The following is a 24306-nucleotide window of genomic DNA, read 5'->3' on the forward strand; positions in this document are numbered from 1 at the left end:
TCTGTGAAGAACGACTAATATTAGTAGCTTACTGAGAAATGAGAAGTTTGTACTGTATATCTGTGGCAAAGAAGAACACATAGAAAGTAACAGTACACCATCCATCCATTTTCTGACACTTACTGCCCATTGAATTAAAGCAAAAGATGGGGGGGTGGGGCTAATAGTTTGCATTTGCTTCAGTTGTGTCACCAATGTATGCTTTTAGAAAGTACAATTTTATAGAGTGACATTTCTGATATATGATGTGTTTCCGCCCTGGAGACGCAAAAATCATCACCCATAGACCCGTTAAAGGTTGTAGATGTGCAGTACTTCCTCTTCAATATCTAATTGTATTTCTACTTAAGTAGAGTGTGAGTACTTTTGCCACCTCTGGTGATGAATGTCAGTGGAAAGTATTTCAATGACGAACTGCCCCCCCCCCCCCCCCACCCCACCCCACCCCACCACCACCACAACAAGCAACCACATGAGTGCATGCACAGCTGTACTAGCAGCAGCTGTTTTTTATACAAAATGTGGAACAGCAGCACACACACACACACATACTGGCTTTGTGCACCTTAATCAAATGCAACACCTGTTGGCAACATGATTCAAATGTGTGTGTGCGTTGGCACATGCACGGGAAGCCACCCTCCATGGAGATGATTATCAACCGTTTTCTTCTTTTCTTTCTTTTCCCACCTCCACCTCTCCACTGGGTATTAACTTAATGGATGGAGTCGACAAGACAGCATTACAGTTCTTTGTTAGCCTCTCTGCGTTCACATATTGTTCTACTCAGCTCATTTCCATGGCGACGACCAAAACACACATCCATGGGCTCCAGGAAGCAACGCGGCCACAGAGTTCAGCCGCTTGGTCCAAAAATAATTTATTACATTACATTACATTGAGATTTAAATTTGGGGGGAAAAAATCAAATAAAACACATGCTTATGAGAGAGTATTCAATCCGACACACCATGCAACAGAGCAACTGTCATAAAGACGTTTATAAAAAGCCACAAACGAGCATAATATATGACTATGAACAAGGGTTACATCTGAGTTTTTTCATAAATGTCATCATTCAACTCAGCAACCCACCTATGGCGCTGTCGTCTGTTACGCTTAGATGCAGTCGGACAAAATAGTGAGGCTTGATTCAATGTCTGTGTTTCTCGTCACTAAGTCATGAGAAGGACGGCAACGGGGAAGAACATTTTCATATGAAGACAATTTTGGATGCGTCATAGGAATTATGAGAATGAATAAGAATTCATTGGAAATTTGGAGTAATTCAGAAAAGATACACCACATAACGGAGAATAAAAGTGGCAGGTGATGCTCTGTGGAATATGACAGGTTGGGTCGACCGTCGAACAATTCTGGTGGGGACTGGGTTTTTAGAACAATGACATTGAAAAGCCTACTGAATATAAATGTCATTTTTATGAGCTTATATTTACCTGAAATACTTAAGTATTTGAATTATTTTTAGAGTATTTTTGCATGGATGCTACTTTTTTTTTTAATGTATTTTAAAATCTTGCATACCCCCTAAAGCGCAGAAAATACAGGTATACAATCAAAATATTACTATATTTTTAAAATGTCATTTTACTGTACAGGAAAAAAGGTGCAAAAGCAGCACAACATTGGCAATAGGCATGTTTGCCTCACAGTTCTGAGGTTTGGGGTTAAAAAAAAGTAAAATTAAAATGTTCAATGAAAAAAAAAAAAAACGAGGCTAAATTACAACAACAAAAAATTCATGTTGACCAAACCAAAAACTTAAATCAACAAAGCATGACTAAATATATTGAATAAAAATCTGAAGAATATGGACGAAAATAAAAAGAAAGTAAAAATATTGAATCAAGTATCAAATTAAAATGTCGAATAAAGTAATACAAAAACAAAAATATTAACTAAAACAATTGCAAAAAAATTCAAACGTAGACTATGAGAACTAAAATTGAAATATCTTTTTTTTAAATAAAAAAATCACTGAAACTGATTTAAAAAAAAAAAAAAAAGCACTGAAAAAGATGGGTAAAGTAAAGGTTGAATAAAAAAAGAAACATTAAATTAAAAACTAAAAGTACAATTGTTAAATTAAATGTAAAAAAGCACAAATGTGGAATAAAGAAAAGCAAAAAGCAAACCTGTTGATGTAGTGTATGTAAAAACCAAGTTTACCAAGATTATAATGCAAAATTTCCAGTTGACTGTTCCACACCAACCATTACGTTGAGTTTCTTCTCGGCATAAGAGCACTTTGCCACTTTCCAGAAGGTTGCAACCCTCGTCAGAAGAGTGACATTTCACCCTGCCTGCATTGACTACGAGTGAATGTGTCACACTGTATCAGCGGTCAACATCTGACCTCACAGTGACTGCGATGAATGGCGCACACACTGACGGCCTTTTCGCCTCCATTCAGCCCAGTCACTCTTTGGGGCTGTTGACTCATGTGCAAACAAAGCAGGCTTTGCGCATCAGCGTCACTTCATGACGGCTGCAGATTAGCCAGAAGACTCGGGAACTGATTACACGCTACTCTACATGCGCTTGAGGATACGCAGAAATAATATTACTGTACTTTGTGGATTTGCCAAGCTTGATGGAATGGAAAGATGTGAACACAAGGCTGACATATTATCACGTTGGAAGTCCAACTTTGAGCCACATGAGCAGTCATTTGGGGTCACATTTCTGCCCGTGTGGTGAAATAAATCTTCTTTCCTCCTGTTTTTTTAATCTCTATCAACTCCTGGGGAAAGTGTCTGGCTCCTAAGCTCCTTGCCACTGAATGGAGTTGCTCTCTAAGGTCCCCCCCCCCCCCCCTTTATAAGCGACATTGTAAATTATAGCTGCTTTAAATAAAATACGCACGCCAGACACCAAGACATTGATGCACACAGTAGTAGAAAAAGGAAAACCGGAAACTTATTTAGGTATTTTTAGGTATATATTATTGTGGCAGCAATTTGAGACTGTTGAAATATGAAGAAAACGACATGTTTTGTTTATTTGGGGAAAAAATAATTAGATAAATGCTTTTGATGCAGAACTGTGATGATACATACAATAATTATTATTTAAATCATTTTTAGAGTTTATTTATTGCAATATTTTTCAATATTTTTATTTTTTTATTTTTTTTTGGTTGTCACCAATATGTGTGATTGTTGATTTTTTTTATTGTTATTTATTTCAGTATCATTTATGATTACGTTATTCAATCATCTCTATTCATATTTTTGATACAGCGGTGGTAATTATTTTTTCATGTAATCTTTTTTCTTTAATTCACACTTTTAGTTATTTTATCTTTATTAATGCTTTGTTTTTTTTGATAGAGCTATTATTAGCACTTCACCAGAGAAGCATTATGATGATGATGATTACATTTTTTTGTTTTTTTCCTTTTATAGTAAGATTTATGGTGATGGTATGTGACATACTAAGTTACCTATTTTACAGCATCATACTGTTTACAACATTATTCTCTTCTTTTTCTTATTATTATCAATATAAGTATATTAAACAAAATGATGGGGTCGGGGCGTTAACATATTTTTTTGTTACCCTGTCTCTCTATTGTTTTTGTCTTCAACATTTAAACTTATTAAATGTAAACAAAAGGAAATAGTAGTTCTGGTGATGTTTGGTGCTAGTAGTGCTGTTGTTGCTATTGGTAGTCATGATAGTAGTAGTAAAGTAGTAGTAGTGGTATTAATGGTGGTGGTGGAAGTAGTAGTACTAAATCAATCAATTTGATCTCATGTGCATGTATGGGTGTACCTAATGATGTGGCCCTGAGTGTGTAACGACACACACATGCTGCTGCAGACACTTTTGGACCATTTCCACTGCAACTCATTCTTGCCTCCCGATAAATAACACGGATGACGAACACCAATTCACATGGTTTTGTGCGTACGTGTGTGTGCGCGGCGCACGCGCGTCTTATTCGAGTGTCTTATTTGCGAGGCGGGCTGACTCAGGCTTTCTACATCCTGTTGGCCAAAGAGGAGCGAGTGACCCACAGAGCCACGAGGGACAAGAGTAGTACTGTTTAAACACGGCTCCTTCCTGTTCACACTTGAAACGACGACAAAAAGACAGTAAGAGCAAGCGGGAGAGGCATATCCGAGAAAGAACAGTTTGTGGACATAATCCATGTATCCCTCTGTCTGTTAGTCCTGCACAGCCCCCCAAAAGAAAGCATGCAGTCAGCAAAGAGGACAGAATGAGAGAATGGAAAATAGAGAGAGGAAAATATAACGGGGCAAAGAGACATTCGAAGGCGCTCATTGACGAGTCCGTTGAGTCTACTGAGTGAAGAAACATGTGTCCTACCTGAGAATTTGTCCCCCTCCATAACCAGATCACTCCCTCCAGAGCCACATGTAGCGTCTGCACTTTGACTCTCACTCGCTCTCGCTCCCTCCCTGTCTTTTTTTGGACTTCCCTTCCTCCCTCCCTCTGCTCCGCTTCGTCCTCCTCTCCCCGCTTTTGATTCCTTCAGTGTGACGGCACGGCCCATGTGCAGGTCATATGTTGCTCCCTTCAGAGGCTGCTGTCGGAAGACTGAAGCAGCATTGTGTCCACCGTAAGCATGTGACGGGCTATTTTTGCAAGGCCCTTCCCTTCATGACACTTCCCTGCGATGAATGGCGTGCAGCTACGCCTGTGTGTCAAATCATATGAAAGTGAGTGATTCCTACAAAATGAGAAAGTGAACGAGAGAGAGGCTCAGAAAACACCACGTGACCCTTGACCCCTTTGCACATCCCTCACACTATGTTGGAGGTCAGAGGTCACGTGGCGAGCACCGATTGGGATATCAAACAGGCCTTGACACAAATAGCAAACAAAATGGGCACCTTTTAAGTGTTCCCCAACTACTCGCAAATTCACCAATTGACAATTTATTTATTTTTAAACCTATCCATTAGTTGCTGTGAAACTCAGGCCAAAACCTTGTCTAATAGAAAAAGTAGTTCCATGGTGCCATCTTGTGGCATCTTGGAAATAAGCTGACGTAAGGGGAGGAGCTTCATTTACACAGGCCATAGCCCTGTCCAATAGAAAACAAGTGCTTTGGTACCATCTTGTGCCCTCATGCTGCCAAGGAACTATGTTGATGTGATGGGAAGAGCTTCATTTACACAGACTAAAGACCTGTTTGATAGAAAAGTAGTGCTTTGGTGTCATTTTGTGGCATCTTGATGCCAAGGAACTATGTTGACATGAGGGGAGGAGCTTTATTTACACAAGTCATACATAGCCCTGTCTTAAAGAAAAGTAGTGCTTTGGCATCACCTTGTGGCATCTTAATGTCAAGGAACTATGTCAGAGTGAGGGGAAGAGGCCTTAGCTCTGTCAAACATAAAAATATGTATATTCATATTATTTCTTATTTATTTATATAATTATATGTTTGGTTAATTGAGTTATTGTAAATTAGATCAAATGAACATAAGTAAAATACATAAATGTTATGCCCAGATGCTTTAAAAGTCAATTCAGGGGTCAGAAAAGTTGACACACTGAGTTGCCCTCGCTTAGTTACAACTCCCTTGCTCTGGACCCGGTTGACATGGCAACAGAAGCCTTCGATTTGTTATTTGCTGTAATTTATTTCAGCTGCTGTTGTTGTTTTTTAAGGTGCTCTATAAATAAAGTTCAAGTCGAGTTGGGTATACATTTGCATGAGACAGAATTGCCACCCCACACGAAAATAACGTAATTGCAACAAGCGTGATGTAACGCTTTACATTTTGCATATTTTGATGGAAGAATGTATTTTGATGACACTAGGGAATCGTTTAAATTGTGGGAAAACGCACCGTATGCTTTGGCCAATTTCAACCAAGGATGCTCTGCCCTGTGACGACCTCTTGTGGTCAAGACGTGTAAGCGTCTGTAAGTAGGAGGCCAAAATTTGTATCTTCTTGCCTTTCTAGCTTTGTTTGACTTAACACATTTTCATGTGCCTGCTTGCATGGCACCCCATAATATGCTCACTTGGCCGACGTCTTTAAGCATTTCCCGGCAACATGGACTCTAACACAAGTGCACAAAAGATAATAGCGACGGGGTAAATAATTACGGGAGAGATCCAAGGTATGAGGCCGTTAAACACAACATGACACATCATAATTACGGTGATGTCCTTTTCTCACACACACACATGCACACACGCTTAACCATCATTGATGACACACACATTAGAACAATAAACGTATATGCATACTGTCCCATTAGCCATCAAGTGTTTATGGGATGAGTTCACATCCTGCACTGCACACAGCCGAATTCAATCTGCATGTGTCAAAGTGTGTGTGTTTGTGTTTCTGTTTGCCTCTCTCCCGTTTTTGTGCTGATGCCGCACAAAATAAGCTCTCGCTCTCCACAAAGGCGACGTGCCTTAGCAGTGAGCGTTAGCCACAACCACAGTGTATGTGCAAAAACTACACACACACACACACACACACACACACAATTGAGTGGGGAAGTGGGCAAACATAGCAGTTTATCAGACGCTACCTCCATTTTAAGCATCTAACAGAACACGTTGTGGCTCTGCTTACCTTAGAGAGGCAGTATAATACAGACATAGAGATACACAAAGAAGAAAAGGTTAACAACACAAGATGCAGTAGTAGTCGTTTTTGCTCACAAATAAAAAAAAATGTTAAATGCCTTTGAGTGTTATTTTATCTGACATTTAATACTGTCCATCATATCATTTTTTTAAATCTATGAGTTAATCTCTTATCTGTGCAGGAGACAGTTCCTCATCTCTGCCTTTGAGCTTTCAACATCCTGCTGCTAAAGGTCAGTGACACTGACTTACATAAACATCACAGGAACGTCCAGTGATTGCAAAGCGACTGGGAGAAGATATCATAGCAATAAAAAAACAAAAAAAAGTGATGTTATGATAGCGTCACGGCAATCTAATCACTGCACTTACCGGGGCTGACGATGCTGGAGCCATCTTTCTCCGTCCTCCTTGATCGCGCGCTGGCCGACCTTGCTGTAAATAGACACAGATGTAGAATCATTTTCTTCCATCCATTTTTCTTAGGCACTCATCCTCATTTAGGTTGCGTGTTAGCTAGAGCTAAGCAGTTAGCTGGGTTATTAGCGCTCCAATGTCAATGATCTAGTTAATCAAGGATTGAAAAGGACACTTTGGATCTTATTTAATAATTTTTCAATACAATTTATCCTAAAACATAGTGATATAAAAAAAAAACTTTTAAACTACGATCTCATTCCCATTCAAGTACCTTAGGGACACATTAGAAAAGAGATTGCGAGTCAGTAAACCCTCTCTTAGGTCCTACATCTTAATTAAGAATGGAGCAAAAATTCCCACACTCCAACATTTTATTGAAAGCATTCCCGGAAGAGTGCAACCTGTCATAGATAAATATAGTGTAGTTGTTCACTTCACAGTATGCAGGTGCTCCTGGCTATGCTTATTTGCGCATCAAAGCCAACCGCCGCCCGTGTCGTCCGCGTCTGTAATTCAAACATTGTGTTGATAAGCTGTTGTTTGGCACAGAAGTGATGTAATACACTGCCGCCTGTAGCGCTCTGGTTTGACCTGAGGGCACAAAGTACTGACAGGCCGCTAATATGTTTCTGTCAGTCAAAAGTGTGCGTGGAAATGAAGAAAAAGAGTGACACCTGCAGAGTTACCCTGGTATGTATTTCTGTGTGTATGCTTGCATGTGTGTGCGCACACCAAGACTATGCTCACTTGCTCGGTCTTGTCTGAAGCCAGAAAAACACACATCTCCGCACAAAACACACATTTAGCGCAACTTCAATGGGTTATAAAGTAATCTTCCGACACAAGGATCTGGGACTCTTTTTCCTTGAAGGGGATTTGCAAACTTCCTGCTAATATTTGCCCAATGACAATGTGATGTACAACTGAGGTTAGTGTAGAATAGAGGCAGAGTTGGTGGAAAAACACCAAGCCATATTTTCAACAACATGAATGAACGCCTGTCTGCGGTTGACTCACCTGATTGATGTCCATTCCTGATGGGGATGTGCATGTGTGTGTTTAACTTTTAGTCAACTACTATGGCTAACTAGTCGAGCCAAGTATCATCCATTTATCTATATCAGTGCTTCTCAAATGGGGTTACGTGAAGGCGCTTGAAGATTTAAAAAATACATACAATTTAAAAAAAAGTAGCATCCATGCAAAACTACTCTAAAAATAATTAAAATACGTAAGTATTTCAGGAAAATATAAGCTCATAAAAATGAAATTTATATTCAGTAGGCTTTTCAATTTCATTGTTCTAAAAACCAGAATTGTTCGACGGTCGACCAAACCTGTCATATGCCACAGAGCATCACCTGTCAATCATTTGAAAATATTATTCAAAATTAAGTGATTGATTTCTTCTTTAGAACAAATCTTTAGGGTACTTGGCTGAAAAATATTCCACAGGGGGCATACGACTGAAAAATGTTAAGAACAACTGATCTACAACTTTGCAGCATAAAAAATGATGGCACTTTCCTACATTGCAATTACCCTTACTTTCCATGAAAGTAGGTACAATATATAGGTAGGAAAGTAGTTGCTAGATAGCTAGTTAGTTAACTGAAGCAAAAGGTATAACTAGATAGCTACTAACCTACCAACATAGCTAATTGCTAGATAGTTGCTAGCCAGCTAGTTAGCCATACACATTGCACACTTAACTGAAAATGAAACGCTTGCTAGGCTAGCTACATACGGGATGAAATTGGACTACTAACTGCTAGTTAGCTAAACCGGTTCAGTGTGTGCGTTTAGGCAGTTGTACGCCACCTTATATGAAAACTTGTTTGTATGTATAGAACTTTTAAATGGTGGCCCCTGTAAATGATGGTTCTATAAAATACGAAAACCTGTGTGTGAGTTTACAACTTTTTTTTCTTCTTCTTTTTTATAAATAGGTGGCCTCCGCAAGGGGTGTTCATAAAAATTACCCCCCCCCCCCCCCCCATGAAACATGAAAACCAGTGCATATGTAGAGCCTTTAAAAAAGTGACGTTCAGAAAGTTGGTCCCATAAAACATGAAAAGCAGTATGTGTGTAGGAACATTTAACCAAAAGTGACTTTCATATAATATGAAAAAAGAAAAGAAAATATTTACCTACCCCTGTTATTTGCTGTCAAACTCACAAATTCACTGTTTTTGGGCTCTCACTATAACCCTGTCAAATGTAAAAAATATTGCTTGGACGCCATCTTGTAGCATCTTGCTGCCAAGGAACTATAACATTGTCTCGTAAAAAATTAATTAAAAAAACAAAACAAAAAAAGAGCGTGTATGTGCGCACATGCATGCACGTATATATATATATATATATATATATATATATATATATATATATATATATATATATATATGTAGAACATGACCGGTCAAGTGCATGGCCTGGACAAACATGTCAAGCGCTAAGTGATTGGCCTCAGATGACTAGTGAAGGTAAACAGAGGGGACGGGCTGCAGCACTTAGTCGCACTTGAAATACAAAAGCACTCACACACATACACACCTTGTGAATGAAGGCTCACAAAGCAGAGCAGCAAAGAATGGAGGAGTGGTTTGCCGAGCAAACAACACTGCCACACAGGCTGAGTTTATTTCCATCAGTGATACACTATTTTAATTGGAAGAAGTAGGAAACACAATTTGTGTTTATGCAGTAGAATTTGATTTTGTACAGTATATTTGATCTACAAATTTAGCCGGTGGAGATTGATCTTAAATCGTTGCACATTCTGCATCTACAGGACAGAACACGGGCATTTGCTCATATATATATATTTTTTAATTATATATATATATATATATATATATATATATATATATATATATATATATATATATATATATATATATATATATATTCATTTTTTTTTTTACAGTATACTTAAGTCCTCACATGTGGGAAAGGAGAGCTATGTCGCTGAAACACTTTTCAGCCATTTATTGAACACAACACATAAGCACATAAGACGCAGAAGTTGTTGTAGGCCACAGCTCACACCCCAAACACTCACACACAGACTCGCTAACGTCACACACCTGACCAGGCCCTGCTTCTTAAAGTGACATGCACATACTGTATCTTACACTCATTTAAATGTATTTGCAATGTGATTAAAACGGGAATCATAACAGGTTTACATGTGTTTTACAACGTTTAAATTTGTTTAAACTTCTTTCTTTTTTTTTTATATCTCTATTTTATAGATGTTCACCTACTGCAGGTGCGGTCTGGAACATATCTCCCTTTGTGTGCACGCGCACGCGCTGCTTCCTGTGTGTTTTTATGGCCCCTATTACACATGTTGAGTATGTCGCCAACATTTCACAACAGTGCTTGCAAATGAGGCAAGAGACAGCGAGAGAGAGAGAGAGAGAGAGAGAGAGAGAGAGAGAGAGAGAGAGAGAGAGAGAGAGAGAGAGAGAGAGAGAGAGAGAGAGAGAGAGGGAGAGAGAGAGGGAGAGGGGGAGAGAGGAACGGATGGGCGAGTGCAGACGTTGAGCGCAAGTGAAACAAAGCGAGACGGGCTGAAAGGTCCGACGCACAGCCATTTTTCAACCTTGTTTTAAAAGGCCGCATAAGTGCTTTACCTGGATGCATTCCTAATGAGTGAGGACCGCACCAAAAACAAGCCCAACAGCACACACAGAACCAGATAAGCTAACTAGCCAACAATCTCTTTTTAGACCTTTAATGTATCTATCCATCCAAGTATACTCCAGCTAACTAGCTGGCTAGTAACTAACCTTACCACTTCACGTTCACGTGTACTTGTCGGTAAGTTATTAGCTGTCTAGTTGTAGCGTACCGTTCCGGCTAGCTTGCTAGCTAGCACACAAAGGAGAGCAAGGAGTTCAGCTTTGACATTGAAACTACACTGCTGCACACACACCTTTTTGCACTGTACAAACACAATGAGTATAAAAAGTATTTTGCTAATAAAGAAGCCAATAAAACAACATTGACAAGGCAGATAAGGATTGGACTTCCTTTTCAAGCCACTTAAGACGTCCACAGAGCTTTATGACTAGAAAACCTCCCTCTGGAATCTTGTACTTAGTGTATGTCATACACACAAAGATTATTTTATGTGGCTGTTCAAAAAGACAAGTCAGGTCAACATGCTTTTAACAGTTCAGGGGTTTGGGGGAGGGGGGGGGGGGGGTACTTTGCAGTTAGGTCGCAAATAAAGACATCAAAAGTTCCAGTGCATGTTTAAATGTGGAGCAAAGAACAACTAACCCACAAATACAGAGGTCCAAGTTTTCATTGGACAGCAACAATGTTTTTTAAACTCCACCAGGTGCAAAGGAGAGACTGCATTCTTCACCCTTTGTTATTTGTCACGATTATGCAAAAACTGCGGCAATTTTTGGCATTTTTGTGCAAATTAAAATAAGAGACTTCTCGACTTCTCGTTCCCTGTGCCCATGGTATTCTGGTTAATATTGCATTTGTGGAATATGAATTAAAGAGACCGTTGAATGGGTTGAATATTGGGACTTAAAATTGGGACATAAAAGGGCTGTATGTAAAAATGATGCAAGCAATAATCCCCCCCCCCCCCCCCAACAGTCACAATACATAAATAAACCTTATTTCAGCGCACATCATAACGCCCATTATTTGTGGGCGGGGACTGGTTTTCTGCTCATCATTGTTTAGAAAAAACATGACCAATCAATTGTCAGCAAAACTCATACACACAGCCTGTAAAGATAGAAAAGTCACAATATTTTGGATTTGATTAAAATTACATGTCAGCTCCTATGAAGAAATGCCATTATTGCCACCATGAAATTGAAAATATTGTGCTGATTGTTTTAGCATTTTTACAGGTTGACGTGGACATGAAAAGGGATGTGAACATGAATTTTGGTGACAATTGGTCATACGTTTTAGTCATTTAGCGCCGCTATAGCTTTTTTTTTAGATGCTCCAGATAGCAAGTAAAAGTTGGCCGGATGTTTGATGTCCGCTTAGGGACCATCCACAAGTTACATACAGTATTCCAGGGTGACATACCGGTGGTACATGGGGCAAATTACCCAAATCAAATTTAAAAAATATTTTAAAAATGATTCTGATTGCTGTAGTAGCTGGAAATGGTAGACCTTCACATCAAACTTTGAGAAACTAGATTAAATACATGTGTCAGAATTATTTTAAAAAATTCTCTGAACCATAAAAAATATGGTCATTCAAATCATGATGGATCTTTTCCCCTTAGTCCAGAATTAAAAAAAAAAAAAACGATAGTGTTCTCATCCTGCGTCACCTTCAACCAGAAAGCAGCCTGCTAAGTACCAAAACAAGGATGAAATAAATATGCACCTGGTTTGAAGTAAACAATCTCATTCATACTTTTACTCTTTGCAACAGTAAACTAAACGCCCACAGGTAGATGTCAATGCACGTGTCCCGTTGTACAGCAGAACCCCCGCATTATCTTTTTACAAGCACCCTCTGGGCCTGGAGCCGACCTAGAATGTCTGCTATCAGGGTCGAGCTGTGGCCTCGTGGCAGCAATGCATTCTTTGCTGCTAATAATAAACACAGGAAGTGCACTCTTCAGAAAAGGCTGTGTAAGGTTGAGTGAGGAGCACTAAGGGTTGGCAGGTAACAGCGGTGTAAATACTGTATAATTGGTTGTTATTGTGGTTGTAGTGCTAAAACAACTGTTTTCCGTTTTATGGGTTTGGTCACGTGATGTTCGCAATACGAGCCTGAGGGCAGCTGTGACATCGTTTTCAGTCGACAACAGAGGGCAGTGTTGGCCAAAATGGCAGCCCTAAGAGATGGATGAAATGGAATGCAAACTGAATATGGTATTGAAATCGGATTATTTTATAATCATGGTGGAATTACTGTGTGGTGCTAGTTACTCTTCAAGCTTGTGTGTATTTTTTTTTTGAATCTTTGCTTTTGAGTAAACAATCAGAAAACATCTATATCAACTTGTTGTTGAAACGATTAGCTGACTATTTGATGAGTCAACTTTAATACTCTGCATGTAGTTTGAAGTTGAATAATTGTTAATCACCTTTTTTAGCATCATGTCTTCCAGTCGTGCAATTTGCAGAGGACCTTCGACTTGCCCATTTGATGACGTCCCGAATGTTCGGAAATATATGCGAAACTCCTCTATGATACAAAAAAAAAAGGTTGGTGATCACTTTACTGTGCTAAAAAATATCAATGATGTTATTGATTAATTATTCAATTTTGATTTGACTTTCATTATACTACAGCCAACTACACAAAATTATTAGTTTTCACATAACACATTCATCTTTTTTTTTTTATGAAGGTGAATTGAAATCATAATTCCAAGTTATTTATTCAATTGCCTTTTAGGTGGAGAAATAATTCAAACACATTTAATTATTTTAACTGTTATGCTTAATAGAAAGGGGCCGAACCCTGACAAATGTTCCACCAGCTGCTAGGAATGTGCCCAAATTTTTTTACATTCTCATAAGAATCACGATTCTCATTCAGAATTGATTTTAAATGTCCCAAAATTGACTTTATTTCAATTATTTTATACTGTCTTGCCCTTGTTTGTGTGTGCCTTTATTGGGAGCACTGTTCATGCTGTACACAATTTGGCCACTTAGGGGCAGTGTGGTTCCACTCGTTCTGATACACTTAAGTTGTAGCCACATAGAAGCAAAAAGTCATGATCAAGTTATTCCAATAAAAGTTTTTTTTTTGGGCAGTGTAGGATGTTAAGATGCTTCTCTGTATACATTCCTAAAGCGTTTTGTATGAATAGTCGTTCTTTTGAGTGATAAAAGTGCCACAAGTAGCCCGCTAATTAGCATTAGCGAGTCCGACTGGTGTAGATCATGACAATTCTTTGCATATCTATAAATTGAAGCAGAAATGATTGTCAATCAAATAATTTTTTATTTAACTCTTTGACTGCCAGACGTTTTCAGAAAAGGGATGCCGTCAGTGCCAGCCGATTTAAGCATTTTGACTGATCTTTCAAGGTCCACAGAAAATGTTCTGTTTGGACTATGGAAACACACGTACTACCAAATGAAAGATTGGACTTTCATCTTTCATCAGAAAAAAAAAGTTTGTTTCTACCTTATTTCGTTCTTTAGTAATCAACTATAGAAAATGGTTAGTTTCATCCGATTTCGCTTGTTTTGGACTAAAATACGGAGAAATCAAGCTTTTAGTGAAACGATATTATTTCATGCACTCTAGTGAATTTTACACTTCTTTTTGTCCATGAATGATGCCACAAACACCTAAATAGTGCTTTACTTCTATAAAACACTACCACCAAGAATGAAAAAGTGTTTTTTGATAGCAAAATACGTATATTTACATTCAACAGTGTAACAATTTGACAACAATTTGGCAAACTATTTACAAATGTGTGCAACTGTGGTGCTATTTACAAATATGTGGATGTTTCAACGACAGTTTTTCTTTTTGTGTAACACTCCCCTGCGTGCAAGGAGACGCAACAGGATTTGCACAACAGATCACTGCGATTGCCTCTTCGCGTGCAGAAGCTACACTTTCTTGCAGGCCGTTTTTTCCGGGGAATAGCAAGTATATACTGCAGTGTGTGTTGCCATCAAGTCTAATATCAGGATCATGCTACGGTTTCGTTACGGTGGTATTACGTCTCGCTTCCTCATGTCCTTCAGTTGCTAAACCGGGTTGTAAGAGATGTTTTGATCCATTTTATCCACTCCATTCATGGTGGCATCGTAGTCCAGAAACAGTGTCTTCTCAGTGATCAGACTGTACCCGCTCCTCCGATGAATATGCATTGGACTCGGGGTACTCTTCATTGTCCGACAAAATGTCCGCATGTGCAGCTCCGGCGTTAGCAGAGCTAGCCGGTGATGCTTTATGACGTGAGAATAAAGGCCGCGTCCAACTGTGGCGTCCAACTGTGGCGTCAACCTCGGGATTCACCATCATCATCATCATCATCAATCTGCATTGGTCGATGCCAACTCTCCATCGCCCGATCGAATGTCCGATTGTGTAGAAGTACCCGGTCGGTTATTGTGCGCGTTTTCCGGCCTTAACAGCGCTAGCCGCGCTAGCCGCGCTTAGCCGGTGAGGCTTACTACGTGATCATAACAGTCGCGTCAAGGCTTCCAACTTTGGCGTCAAGCTCGGAGTCATCATCATCGTCGACATCAATGCACTTTTTAGTATTGATCGATGCTTTCCGTCTTTGAAAAAAATGCTCAAGCGTGAGCTGCTTGTAACCGGTTGCTTGGTCAGCCATTGTGGCTTATTCAGCCATGTCTCCTCAACACTCTAGCTCCGCCTCACGTCTTCTACTGACGCCCACGTTGGGCGGCCCATCCAACCTTGTGCAAAGAGAGTCATCGCTGCCCTCTAGGGGCCAAAACGAGTCTTTTACTAACCAGATCTGCCTGATACTTTCAGCACAGCTGCCCAAGGCTTTCCTGCACCCGTTTCCAAAAAAAAAACAAAAAAAACATAGTGAACGTCTTTTAACGTCCTCGGCGCCCTTCCCTAGGTTTATGCTAAACGTTTTATAACGTTTATGGCGGTCAAAGAGTTAAAATCGTTCAGAATCGATTCTGAATCGGATCGCAGACCCAAAAATCGGAATCGAATCGAATCATGAGACTCTACTGAGTGTTGTGCACCATCATTTGAGATCAGGAAAACCGCAGAACAGTATGTGCATGTCCATGTGCTCCAGTACCTTATTATTCCATTATCCACTCATGGCTTCTTCCTTCTAAGAAGCCAAATTGAAGGTTAGGCCATCCATCGGCATGCCAAACCAGATGACGAGGCAAATATGTCTCAAGATCCTTTGATAGTTTGACTTTCATGTTACCATATAACAATAGCTTTATGCTCCCACTTACAGCATTGTATAAACAGGCTAGGAGCCAGAACGTGAGGCAAGGAGGAGGCTTTTGTCACACTACTAGTGGACTGTGTTCAAGTTTGTGTGGAGTGAAACATAAAAGCACATACCGGGAGTATTTGGGAAAGAGGGACTCCAAGTGTGTGCATGAGTGCTGAGGGTGTTATTCATACAGGTTACTCATTGATCCGGAGTATTGGAGGGAGTGGTGTCACAGAGCTGCGGAACAATACATGCAGGTTCAAGCAATGGAATCCCAGTTTTAATTATGCAAATAGATTAATTTTTTTTAACGTAATTAAATTGGATTAAAAAAATGTTTTAGTTCTTTTATCACAGAGGCTGTAGAAAATACAACTGTGTGTGTTATATTTGTGTTCAAATATTAATTCCTTACAACACCACAACTTATCATTTAAAACGAGCTAACAAACAGCATTATGTGTTAGCATTAAGACAACAGACTTGAAAGCAAAGTTTGTGTTTTTTTAAATACACAATTTGCGTTTAATTTGACAAACTTCCATAGGAATGTGACTTGAAAAGAAACGGCAATCACAGAGACTTTGACGAATACATGCTTCTTTTTTTTTGAGAGCTCAGTATTGTTCATTCGGTAATTTTACCAATTCGACATGTCATCATCATTGCTCTTTTTTATTTTTTTATTTTCTATTTCGTATAAGCGTGAGAATGTGTATGTGTGTGTGCATGTGTGCGTGCGTGTGAGTGTGTACTCATTAGTTCACCTAAAACCTATTAAAAATCCCATTGTTCACCTAAACCGAATACTTCATAATCCAGCTGAATCGTAAGGTTGTCAGGAGACCCGAGGAAGGATCAAAGAAAAGAAAGGAAAGTGAAATACAGCACCGACCAGACATTACCTACTACCCACCGGGGTACCAACCAGAGTCTTTCACCAACCCCAGAAACATCTAAATTCCAACCAATTAGGGAGACCTCAAGAGACCAAAGGAAAGACTGAGGGAAGGAAGGAAGGACAGACAAAGCCGAGTGAGATCCACAGACACCAGCCTCCACCGATTCAATGACCTGAGGAAGAAGCAAATTGTGTTTGAATTTCGGTAGATGCTGGTGTGGTGGATCTGGCATGCATGAAAACCTCCACCAAAGAGGGGAGCCGTCGACCCCGGCCAGGACAGAGCAAGCGCAACCTCCCAGGGCACCCCAGGCCGCGGCAGCGCCAAGGCACAACCCCCGGGCCCCCTCAGGGGCCAACGGCCGGAGAGCAAGCCCAGGAGCGCCCCCCACCCAAACACGGCCCGCGCCCCCAACCCAACGCAGCAGGACAGGGCACGGCAAGCCCGCCAGGCACCCCACCGGTTTACAGCCCCCGCTCCCCCCACGACCCCCCCCCCCCGATTTACAAACCACCCATTGACAGCACAGTGACCCAAAACACACCAGATGACAATAAAATAAGGTTTAAACATGAGTCACAGAGGTGCAAATGAAGACATGGCATGCTAACAGAAGAAACGGAAACCAAGTATTTACAAAGAACGTATTACCAATTGTTTAGCTAATGAATGGAATTTTGTTTTTGTAGCCTGCCCAATGATTGCATAACCAGTACCTGAAAAGATGGCCAATCAAAGCAGTACAGTGCAGATTGTAAAGGAAAGTGGAACAGCAAAAGAATACAAGCTGAGTCGAGTAACGTCATCCGAGTCACATTTCAAACAAATTATGTAAGAATGGGATTTCGGTTCTTGCAAGGCAATGGTTGTACAGTGCAAAAAAAATAATACAAAATGAAACAGAAAAAAGGAAAAATGTTTCTTGGAGAATACGAAAGCATTCCACACACGCATAAAAGTTACATCATCAGTCATTCTTCATTATTGTAGTTTTTAAAATCCTACAGTAATGACTTCATTCATTAATACAATAAGAAAGAATTAAGCCATTTTGGACATAGATATTGTGCTGCTTTTTCTGATATGCCTTGTCCACCTGGGGGCAGTATAATACAGACGTATGGCTACACATAGAGGTTCCTCAGTAAACTGCAATGAATGCTTGTTCTTCACAGAGGATTAAGAATATATGCCTGAGAGTTGTGTCATAAATCCAGATGTGTTGCTGTCCTGTTTGTCTTCAAATATCTATTGCATGAAGGGATACAATAACACCTCGACACTGGTGCTATTCCTTAGCCCATCAATGGTATTTTGCATTGTTTGTTAGCATTAAGCTAAGTGGACTTTCCAAAGGCAAAGCTATAGTATGTAGTTGTTTTAAAGACACGTAAGCGTAATTGTCTTGATGTTTAGTTTGAAAGTAAACCTCATCTGGTAGTGGCAATAAACAGCTTGAAGATTCTTTTGGAAGAATTGCTCACTGCAACAATATAGCACTTGTATGTCAAATGTTTGCTCTCAAGTCAAAGCAAAAACAATCGTCTGAACAATTGCTCATTAAACTTGTAAGTCAGGTCACTTGTATCTCAGGACACCACTGCAAAATATGCGTTGGAGAGAAGCAATACGTACGCATTCACATTATAATTTTTTTACAATTCCACCAAAAGGAATGTGACACCTGCACACGCATCGCAAAAACACACGCGCAGGAGGAGGAAGGAGCGGTGGCATGAACCAACTTGCACTTGGCTCCGATGGAAAAGTGTCAGACGCTCGATTGCACAAAGACTCTGGAAAGAGGGCCCGGGAAGAGCGGCATTCCGCAGGATAGACCTTGTGTACATTGGACTGAGCCGGAGCTTAGCTGGAGGAGGAGGAGGAGGAGGAGGTCAATGAGGCTCAGCGGATGGGAGCGAGATTAGGCAAAAAAGAGGAGGAGGCAGAGGGCTGATAGGAAAGAGGAAAACATGACGAAGATGGATGTTTCGATCGGGATGTGCGCAGTTGTGAGTGACAAGGCGGTCTTGGGTTGGGAGCTTTCATCCTGAAGGCTGTGAACTTTTCACTCGTCTTTGCTTCAATGGGGATGATGTGATGGCCTTTGTCACCTTCCACATGTTCCAACAAAAATGGCGCAAAAACAATATATACTGTATACTTCAAATATCATATCATCTAAATTGAAAATCTAATCTGGGCCTGTTTAATTGAACGTAAAGATATCACTCTATTATCGCATGACTGGATGCACAGGTTAATTGTAGCTACTGCCATCTAGTGGAAGAGCATTTCATTGACGAACCATCGATTTCACTTTTGGACAAATAAACTTAGTTCAAACGTTTTCAACTATGAACTGAACTATTTTAGAACGTTGAACTCGTTTGCGTAGAAACGTTCCAAATCATTATGCAGTCGTAAGGATAATACATTTGATATGCGCTAAGTTCACAGCGGTTGGGAACAGCTGCTCTAAACATAATTAGATACTAATAGATGCTGTGCCGAAATGAATCACTTGAATAAATAGTGTACTTTATAGACGCCTCCTTTTTCCCCTCAGGAAAAAAAACAACAACAACAGGTGATGCAACTTTGCATTTGGGTTAACATTGACGTTTCTCAACATGGAAGGATATCAGTGTTCATGACATTTTTGTTTTATATTAAAATGCAGCCAATGTTTTGTCTCACGAGCGACAAGCGCTTTCCTATGGTGATGTCATTCATTTTGGAGCCCAAACCTGCGAGTGAAGTGTAGCAACCACACCCAAGAAGACCATGCATGGGGTTTTTCTCCCAAAAGATGGATTACGAAAAACATACAGAAACCTTTCCAGAGTGACAACAGCAGTGCTGTCATCCACTCCCTCCAAAACGCACCTTTTTGCTATTGCATGGATGTCAGTAACACACTTACCTGTGTATGAAGATTTCCTCATGGTGGCAGATGTTTGCTCCTGAAATCTGTGAGATGAACAAGTGCAATGGTTCTTTATTTTTTGAATTCTTAACAGGTCCTCTTGCTCCGATTGAATTGTGTTAGGTTTGAAGGCGTATTCCAGTACACTGCGCACCTCTTCGGAGAGAGAGAGAGAGAGAGAGAGAGAGAGAGAGAGAGAGAGAGAGAGAGAGAGAGAAAAAGACAGACGGTAATAGACACAATCACACCTGCACTCCTGCGTCATGACGCACACCCATGCGCCATGTGCGGGAGTGGTTTGGCTCCTGAACTGTACACCGATCCACGTTTAGGAGCCTTACCTAAGGCAGATAAGACGCACAACAAGGAGACTGTCCGCGTGTACACATCGTTTCGTAGTTAATTCCCTGACTGAACATGAAAGAGAATGTGGATTACCATGCAGATATGTTCACTCATTCACTGCCATTGACGACTATAGACGTCAAAAATTCATGTGAACTATTTATATTTAAAAAAAATAATAATTTCATTAAATTTTTTATGAAAACCTAAAATTTTCAGATATAAAATTATCATGCGATTAATTACGATTAAACACCCCTTATTTTTTAATGATTTTTTAAAATTAGGCCCGTCAGGCGATTACATTTTTTTATTATAATTATCACATGACTTCACTAGTTAACTAACGATTAATCACAAATTTTATTTTTCCTAGGTTTTCATACTCTTGTTAGCAAAAGTGGAAAAAAAATAGTTAGTTAAACTAATAGAAATAGTTTAAATGAATTGTTGACGTCTATAGCCGTCAATGGCAGTGAATGAGTTAAAAGGGGAAAAAATGAGTTTGGGGCATTAACGTATGCCATTTACTGTAAAAAAAATTATGAAATTACATTTTTTTTTCCAGATAAAACCAAGGTTGGAGTTTTGGGCCGTAATTTCAAAAGATGTGTTTGGTGCAAACACAGCACTGCTAATCACAAAATGAAAATGAGTGAAGCATGCTTTGTGGCTGATTTTCTTAAATTCAACCTGGTTCATTAAAAGTTTTAAATAGCAGTTAGTGTTCGAGTTTCTGCTTGGAAGCAAAACATTAAAATTAAAAGTCAGGAAAAGTCTACTAGAACATCTGAAATTTCATTGGGGTTAATTAGAGGCACTTTATTTAAATGATGACAGGTGTGTACTGACTCTCATTTAACACAAGTTTGAAAGTGACTGGTTATTTATGACCACAGTCGTATCTTCAGTTTGAGGGTGTGTACACTTATGCAACCACATTATTTCAGGGGTTTTTTTCTATAGATTTTTTTCCGAATGCATTTGGCTTTGTACAGGACATTAATGGGAGAAAACATGTTGAAGTAATTTATGTTGGAGTGACAAATGGTATGGTTTAAAATTATATCAGTTACAAAATTTGATCTTAAAGCAGTCTAAAAGGGTAAAGGCTTCTTTTTTTTTACATAAATAAACATGTAGATAAATACTATAAAATACCTGAACTTAAACTTAAAAAAATAATTTTACTTTGTTTTGGCAAAATACTACGTACGCTACAAGAATTAGCTTTTAGCTATTTGGTTTATGTGATGGGCTTCCGACAGTGTGTGTGGGCGTCTGAATGGAACCCTGTGACCCACCCAGCAGCATGAGTCATAGATGTCAATGCGTGCGCGTGTTGTGGCAACATTCACCTGTTTACCGTCACACTGAGGGGGCTTCACTTCCATTTCAAGGACACATTCACACAAAAAGAGCAAAATTGTCAATTTACCCAGAAATACAAACACAGAAACAATGCTCTGTGGGGAAAAAAAGGATTTTACTTGCTAAGATAGGAGTAACCAATAAAAGTTAACCAGCAATTCTATTTATGACATTTTTGTTTGGTGGTGAGACGTTTGCCTCACAGTGGAGAGGTTCCAAGTTTGAATCTCCAGCCTTTCTAAGTACTCAAACTGTGGCAACATGCTTCCGTTTCATCATGTCACATGAAGAGAATTAGCTGCACGTTTGAGCTGCACTGACATCTTGTGGCCGTGGCCGTGGCCTGCTGCTCTCATTCACTTGCTGCCAAACACACCTGGCATCTAATCTACGACCACGGTCTGTTGTGAGGATGTTATTGGATTCATTAAAAAAACATAAACCTGGCATATTTACATGCAGTCATGTCACCTCATGCATAAAAAGGGTGATGAACTCATTCACTGCCATTGACGGCTATAGACGTCAAAAATTCATTTGAACTATTTCTATTAATTTAACATTTTTTTCCCACTTTTGTTAACAAGAGTATGAAAACCTAGATTTGTTCAATTGTATTAGAACAGATATAAAATCTGTGATTAATCGTGAGTTAACTAGTAAAGTCATGCGATTAATTACGATTAAAAATTGTAATCGCCTGATGCCCCTAATTTTTAATAATCTTTTCCTTATAAAAAAAAAAGAAAAGATTATTAAAAATATTTTAAAAAATTAAAGATACAAATTTTATATCTGTTCTAAATGTACAAAAAAAATCGAGGTTTTCATACTCTTGTTAACAAAAATGGAAAAATATGTTAAACTAATAAGAAATAGTTCAAATGAATTTTGACGTCTTTAGCCGTCAATGGCAGTAAATGAGTTAAAGAAGAGCTACTGCACTTACTCTTTTACTGTCATATACATTGGGGCCTCCGCTTTCGAATTATGAGGATTTCAAGATACGAGCCGACATTTTTTTGCCTTGATTTGCTAACAACAATTCGAAATACGAGCACTAAATGGTTGCAGGAAACGTCACAAGTAGCGGGTAGTGAACAATTCTTCTAAAAAGATGCCATTATTATTGCCATTCCCATTTGAAGTTTACACATGAAATAAAGAGAATTGCGTGTTGTGTATTTAACCAACCAAAGTTAGCCTTATGCTAACATTAATGCAAAACACCACAAATGGGCAAAGGAAACTAGCATTGATGTCGTGTAATGGCTTATGGCTCGCCACTAACGTATATTTTCACACAAAAGCTATTGCTACACATGTAGACAGGCAACATCTTCAAAAATAATGTATTTCTGCAGCTGATTGAGTCTCTGAGCTGTGAAAGTGTTTGCGTATTATGTATGTCTGTATAAAATTGCCCCCTGGTGGCCAAGGCATGCACACCAGAAGGAACACTTCGATGAGCATGAATGTGAATCAAGTCAACTGTGTTCACACCCACAACGGCGCAAAACGCTGTTCCTAACCAGATATACGCGACACTCTGCGCCCGACTTAATCTGGGCATAAATATAGAGCCCTTATATGAACATGATTCATATTGAACAGCGATAATGTCAAATATACTTATTAAATGACCTTGTCTGAACAGAATTTGGAGTTACTTCATAACGCAACAACATCCACGCGCCCCCCAACAACATCTAGGTTGCCTGCTATGGACACTTTTACACATTTCAAGTTTAGTCCTGTAAATTCCCACATATTGTAGTCACCATTCCCAGAAAATGATTGTTGCAATCATTGGAACGTTTCCAATCTGAAAGCTTCTTGGAAGTTTGCAACCCAAAGCGTAAGGGGAGGTGCTAACGACTTGGCACTTGTTGGTAAATAATTAGGGTTTGTTGAAAACAAGATTGAGAAACAAGGTCGATAGCATCTTACAAATGCTTTACACGGTATTACACAGTGGATATAAAAAGTCTGCACACCCCTGTTCCAAATGCCAACTTTTTTCTAATATAAAAATGAGACCAAAATTAATCCTTTCTAAGCTCTTTCCAACACGGTGATGCATTATTATTATTTTTATTTTTTTAATGCTAGATCATCATAATGCAGCCTCTGAACTGAAGAGAATGCTTGAAGCCGTGGTAGTTATTACAAAAACGGCCAGCAGGTGGCAGCAGAGCAAAAGAGATCAGCCAGCGTTTTAAACAGATTTGTGCATAATTATGAAACTTAGCTATATTCTAATGATAATTGTTGCAAAACGGAAACAAATTGTCATGTTTGGTTTTCAGCTGTTTCTGTTTTCCCTTGCAGTTGCTGGGGAAACAGCTGGAGGGCGGATCCTGCCAAACACAACTGCTGCCCATTAGGTCATCAGGCCAAAATAAAAGCCTGGCAGCAACAGAGAGGAGTGTCGGGTTATTGCTCCGTGACGCTACTCACCAGACCTGACGTTGTGATTCTGCTACCGTTCTAGCTGCAATCTTTCCGGGTGTTGTGGACACCACTAGTGTTTTGACTAGTAGCGTTGTACTTTGTATTCCACACTCCTCTGTTTTATTCGCCCTCTGGCGTGATCCTGTGTTTTCTTGTTTTTGATTAAAATTACTATTTATTAGTTACTGCATCCCTGCCGTGGCTCTCCTACCTTCCTGCATTTCCGCAACCGTGACACAAATAGAAATATACTTTTCTGATGAAAGAAGAGACTCTAATCTTTCCTTTGGTAGGTTCCACAATAGAACAACAATATTCTGCGGGCCTTGCAAAATCTGTCAAAATCCAGTAAAAC

The 24306-nt window shown here is 39.5% G+C and overlaps 1 protein-coding gene across 2 annotated transcripts in view; it reads right to left on the minus strand.

The window, feature by feature from the left end:
• The window catches only part of septin9a (septin 9a), a 68637-nt gene extending 48710 nt beyond the window's left edge, over positions 1-19927 (minus strand). The window contains exons 1-2 of one of the 2 annotated variants that reach the window (XM_086058149.1): positions 19779-19927; positions 6980-7042 (exon numbers count right to left, since the gene is read on the minus strand). In XM_086058149.1, coding sequence (XP_085914275.1) covers positions 6980-7042; positions 19779-19800 — 85 coding nt within the window. In that variant the 5' untranslated portion in view covers positions 19801-19927. Of the gene's footprint in view, positions 1-4356; positions 4505-6979; positions 7043-19778 lie in introns of those variants that run through there. The other variant, XM_086058185.1, reaches the window with a different exon arrangement.
• Positions 19928-24306: the final 4379 nt, after the last annotated feature.

This window comes from Leptonotus elevatus, chromosome 1 (genome assembly GCF_054856555.1).
Source record: "Leptonotus elevatus isolate MCC_2025b chromosome 1, RoL_Lele_1.0, whole genome shotgun sequence".
Lineage (NCBI taxonomy): Eukaryota > Metazoa > Chordata > Actinopteri > Syngnathiformes > Syngnathidae > Leptonotus > Leptonotus elevatus.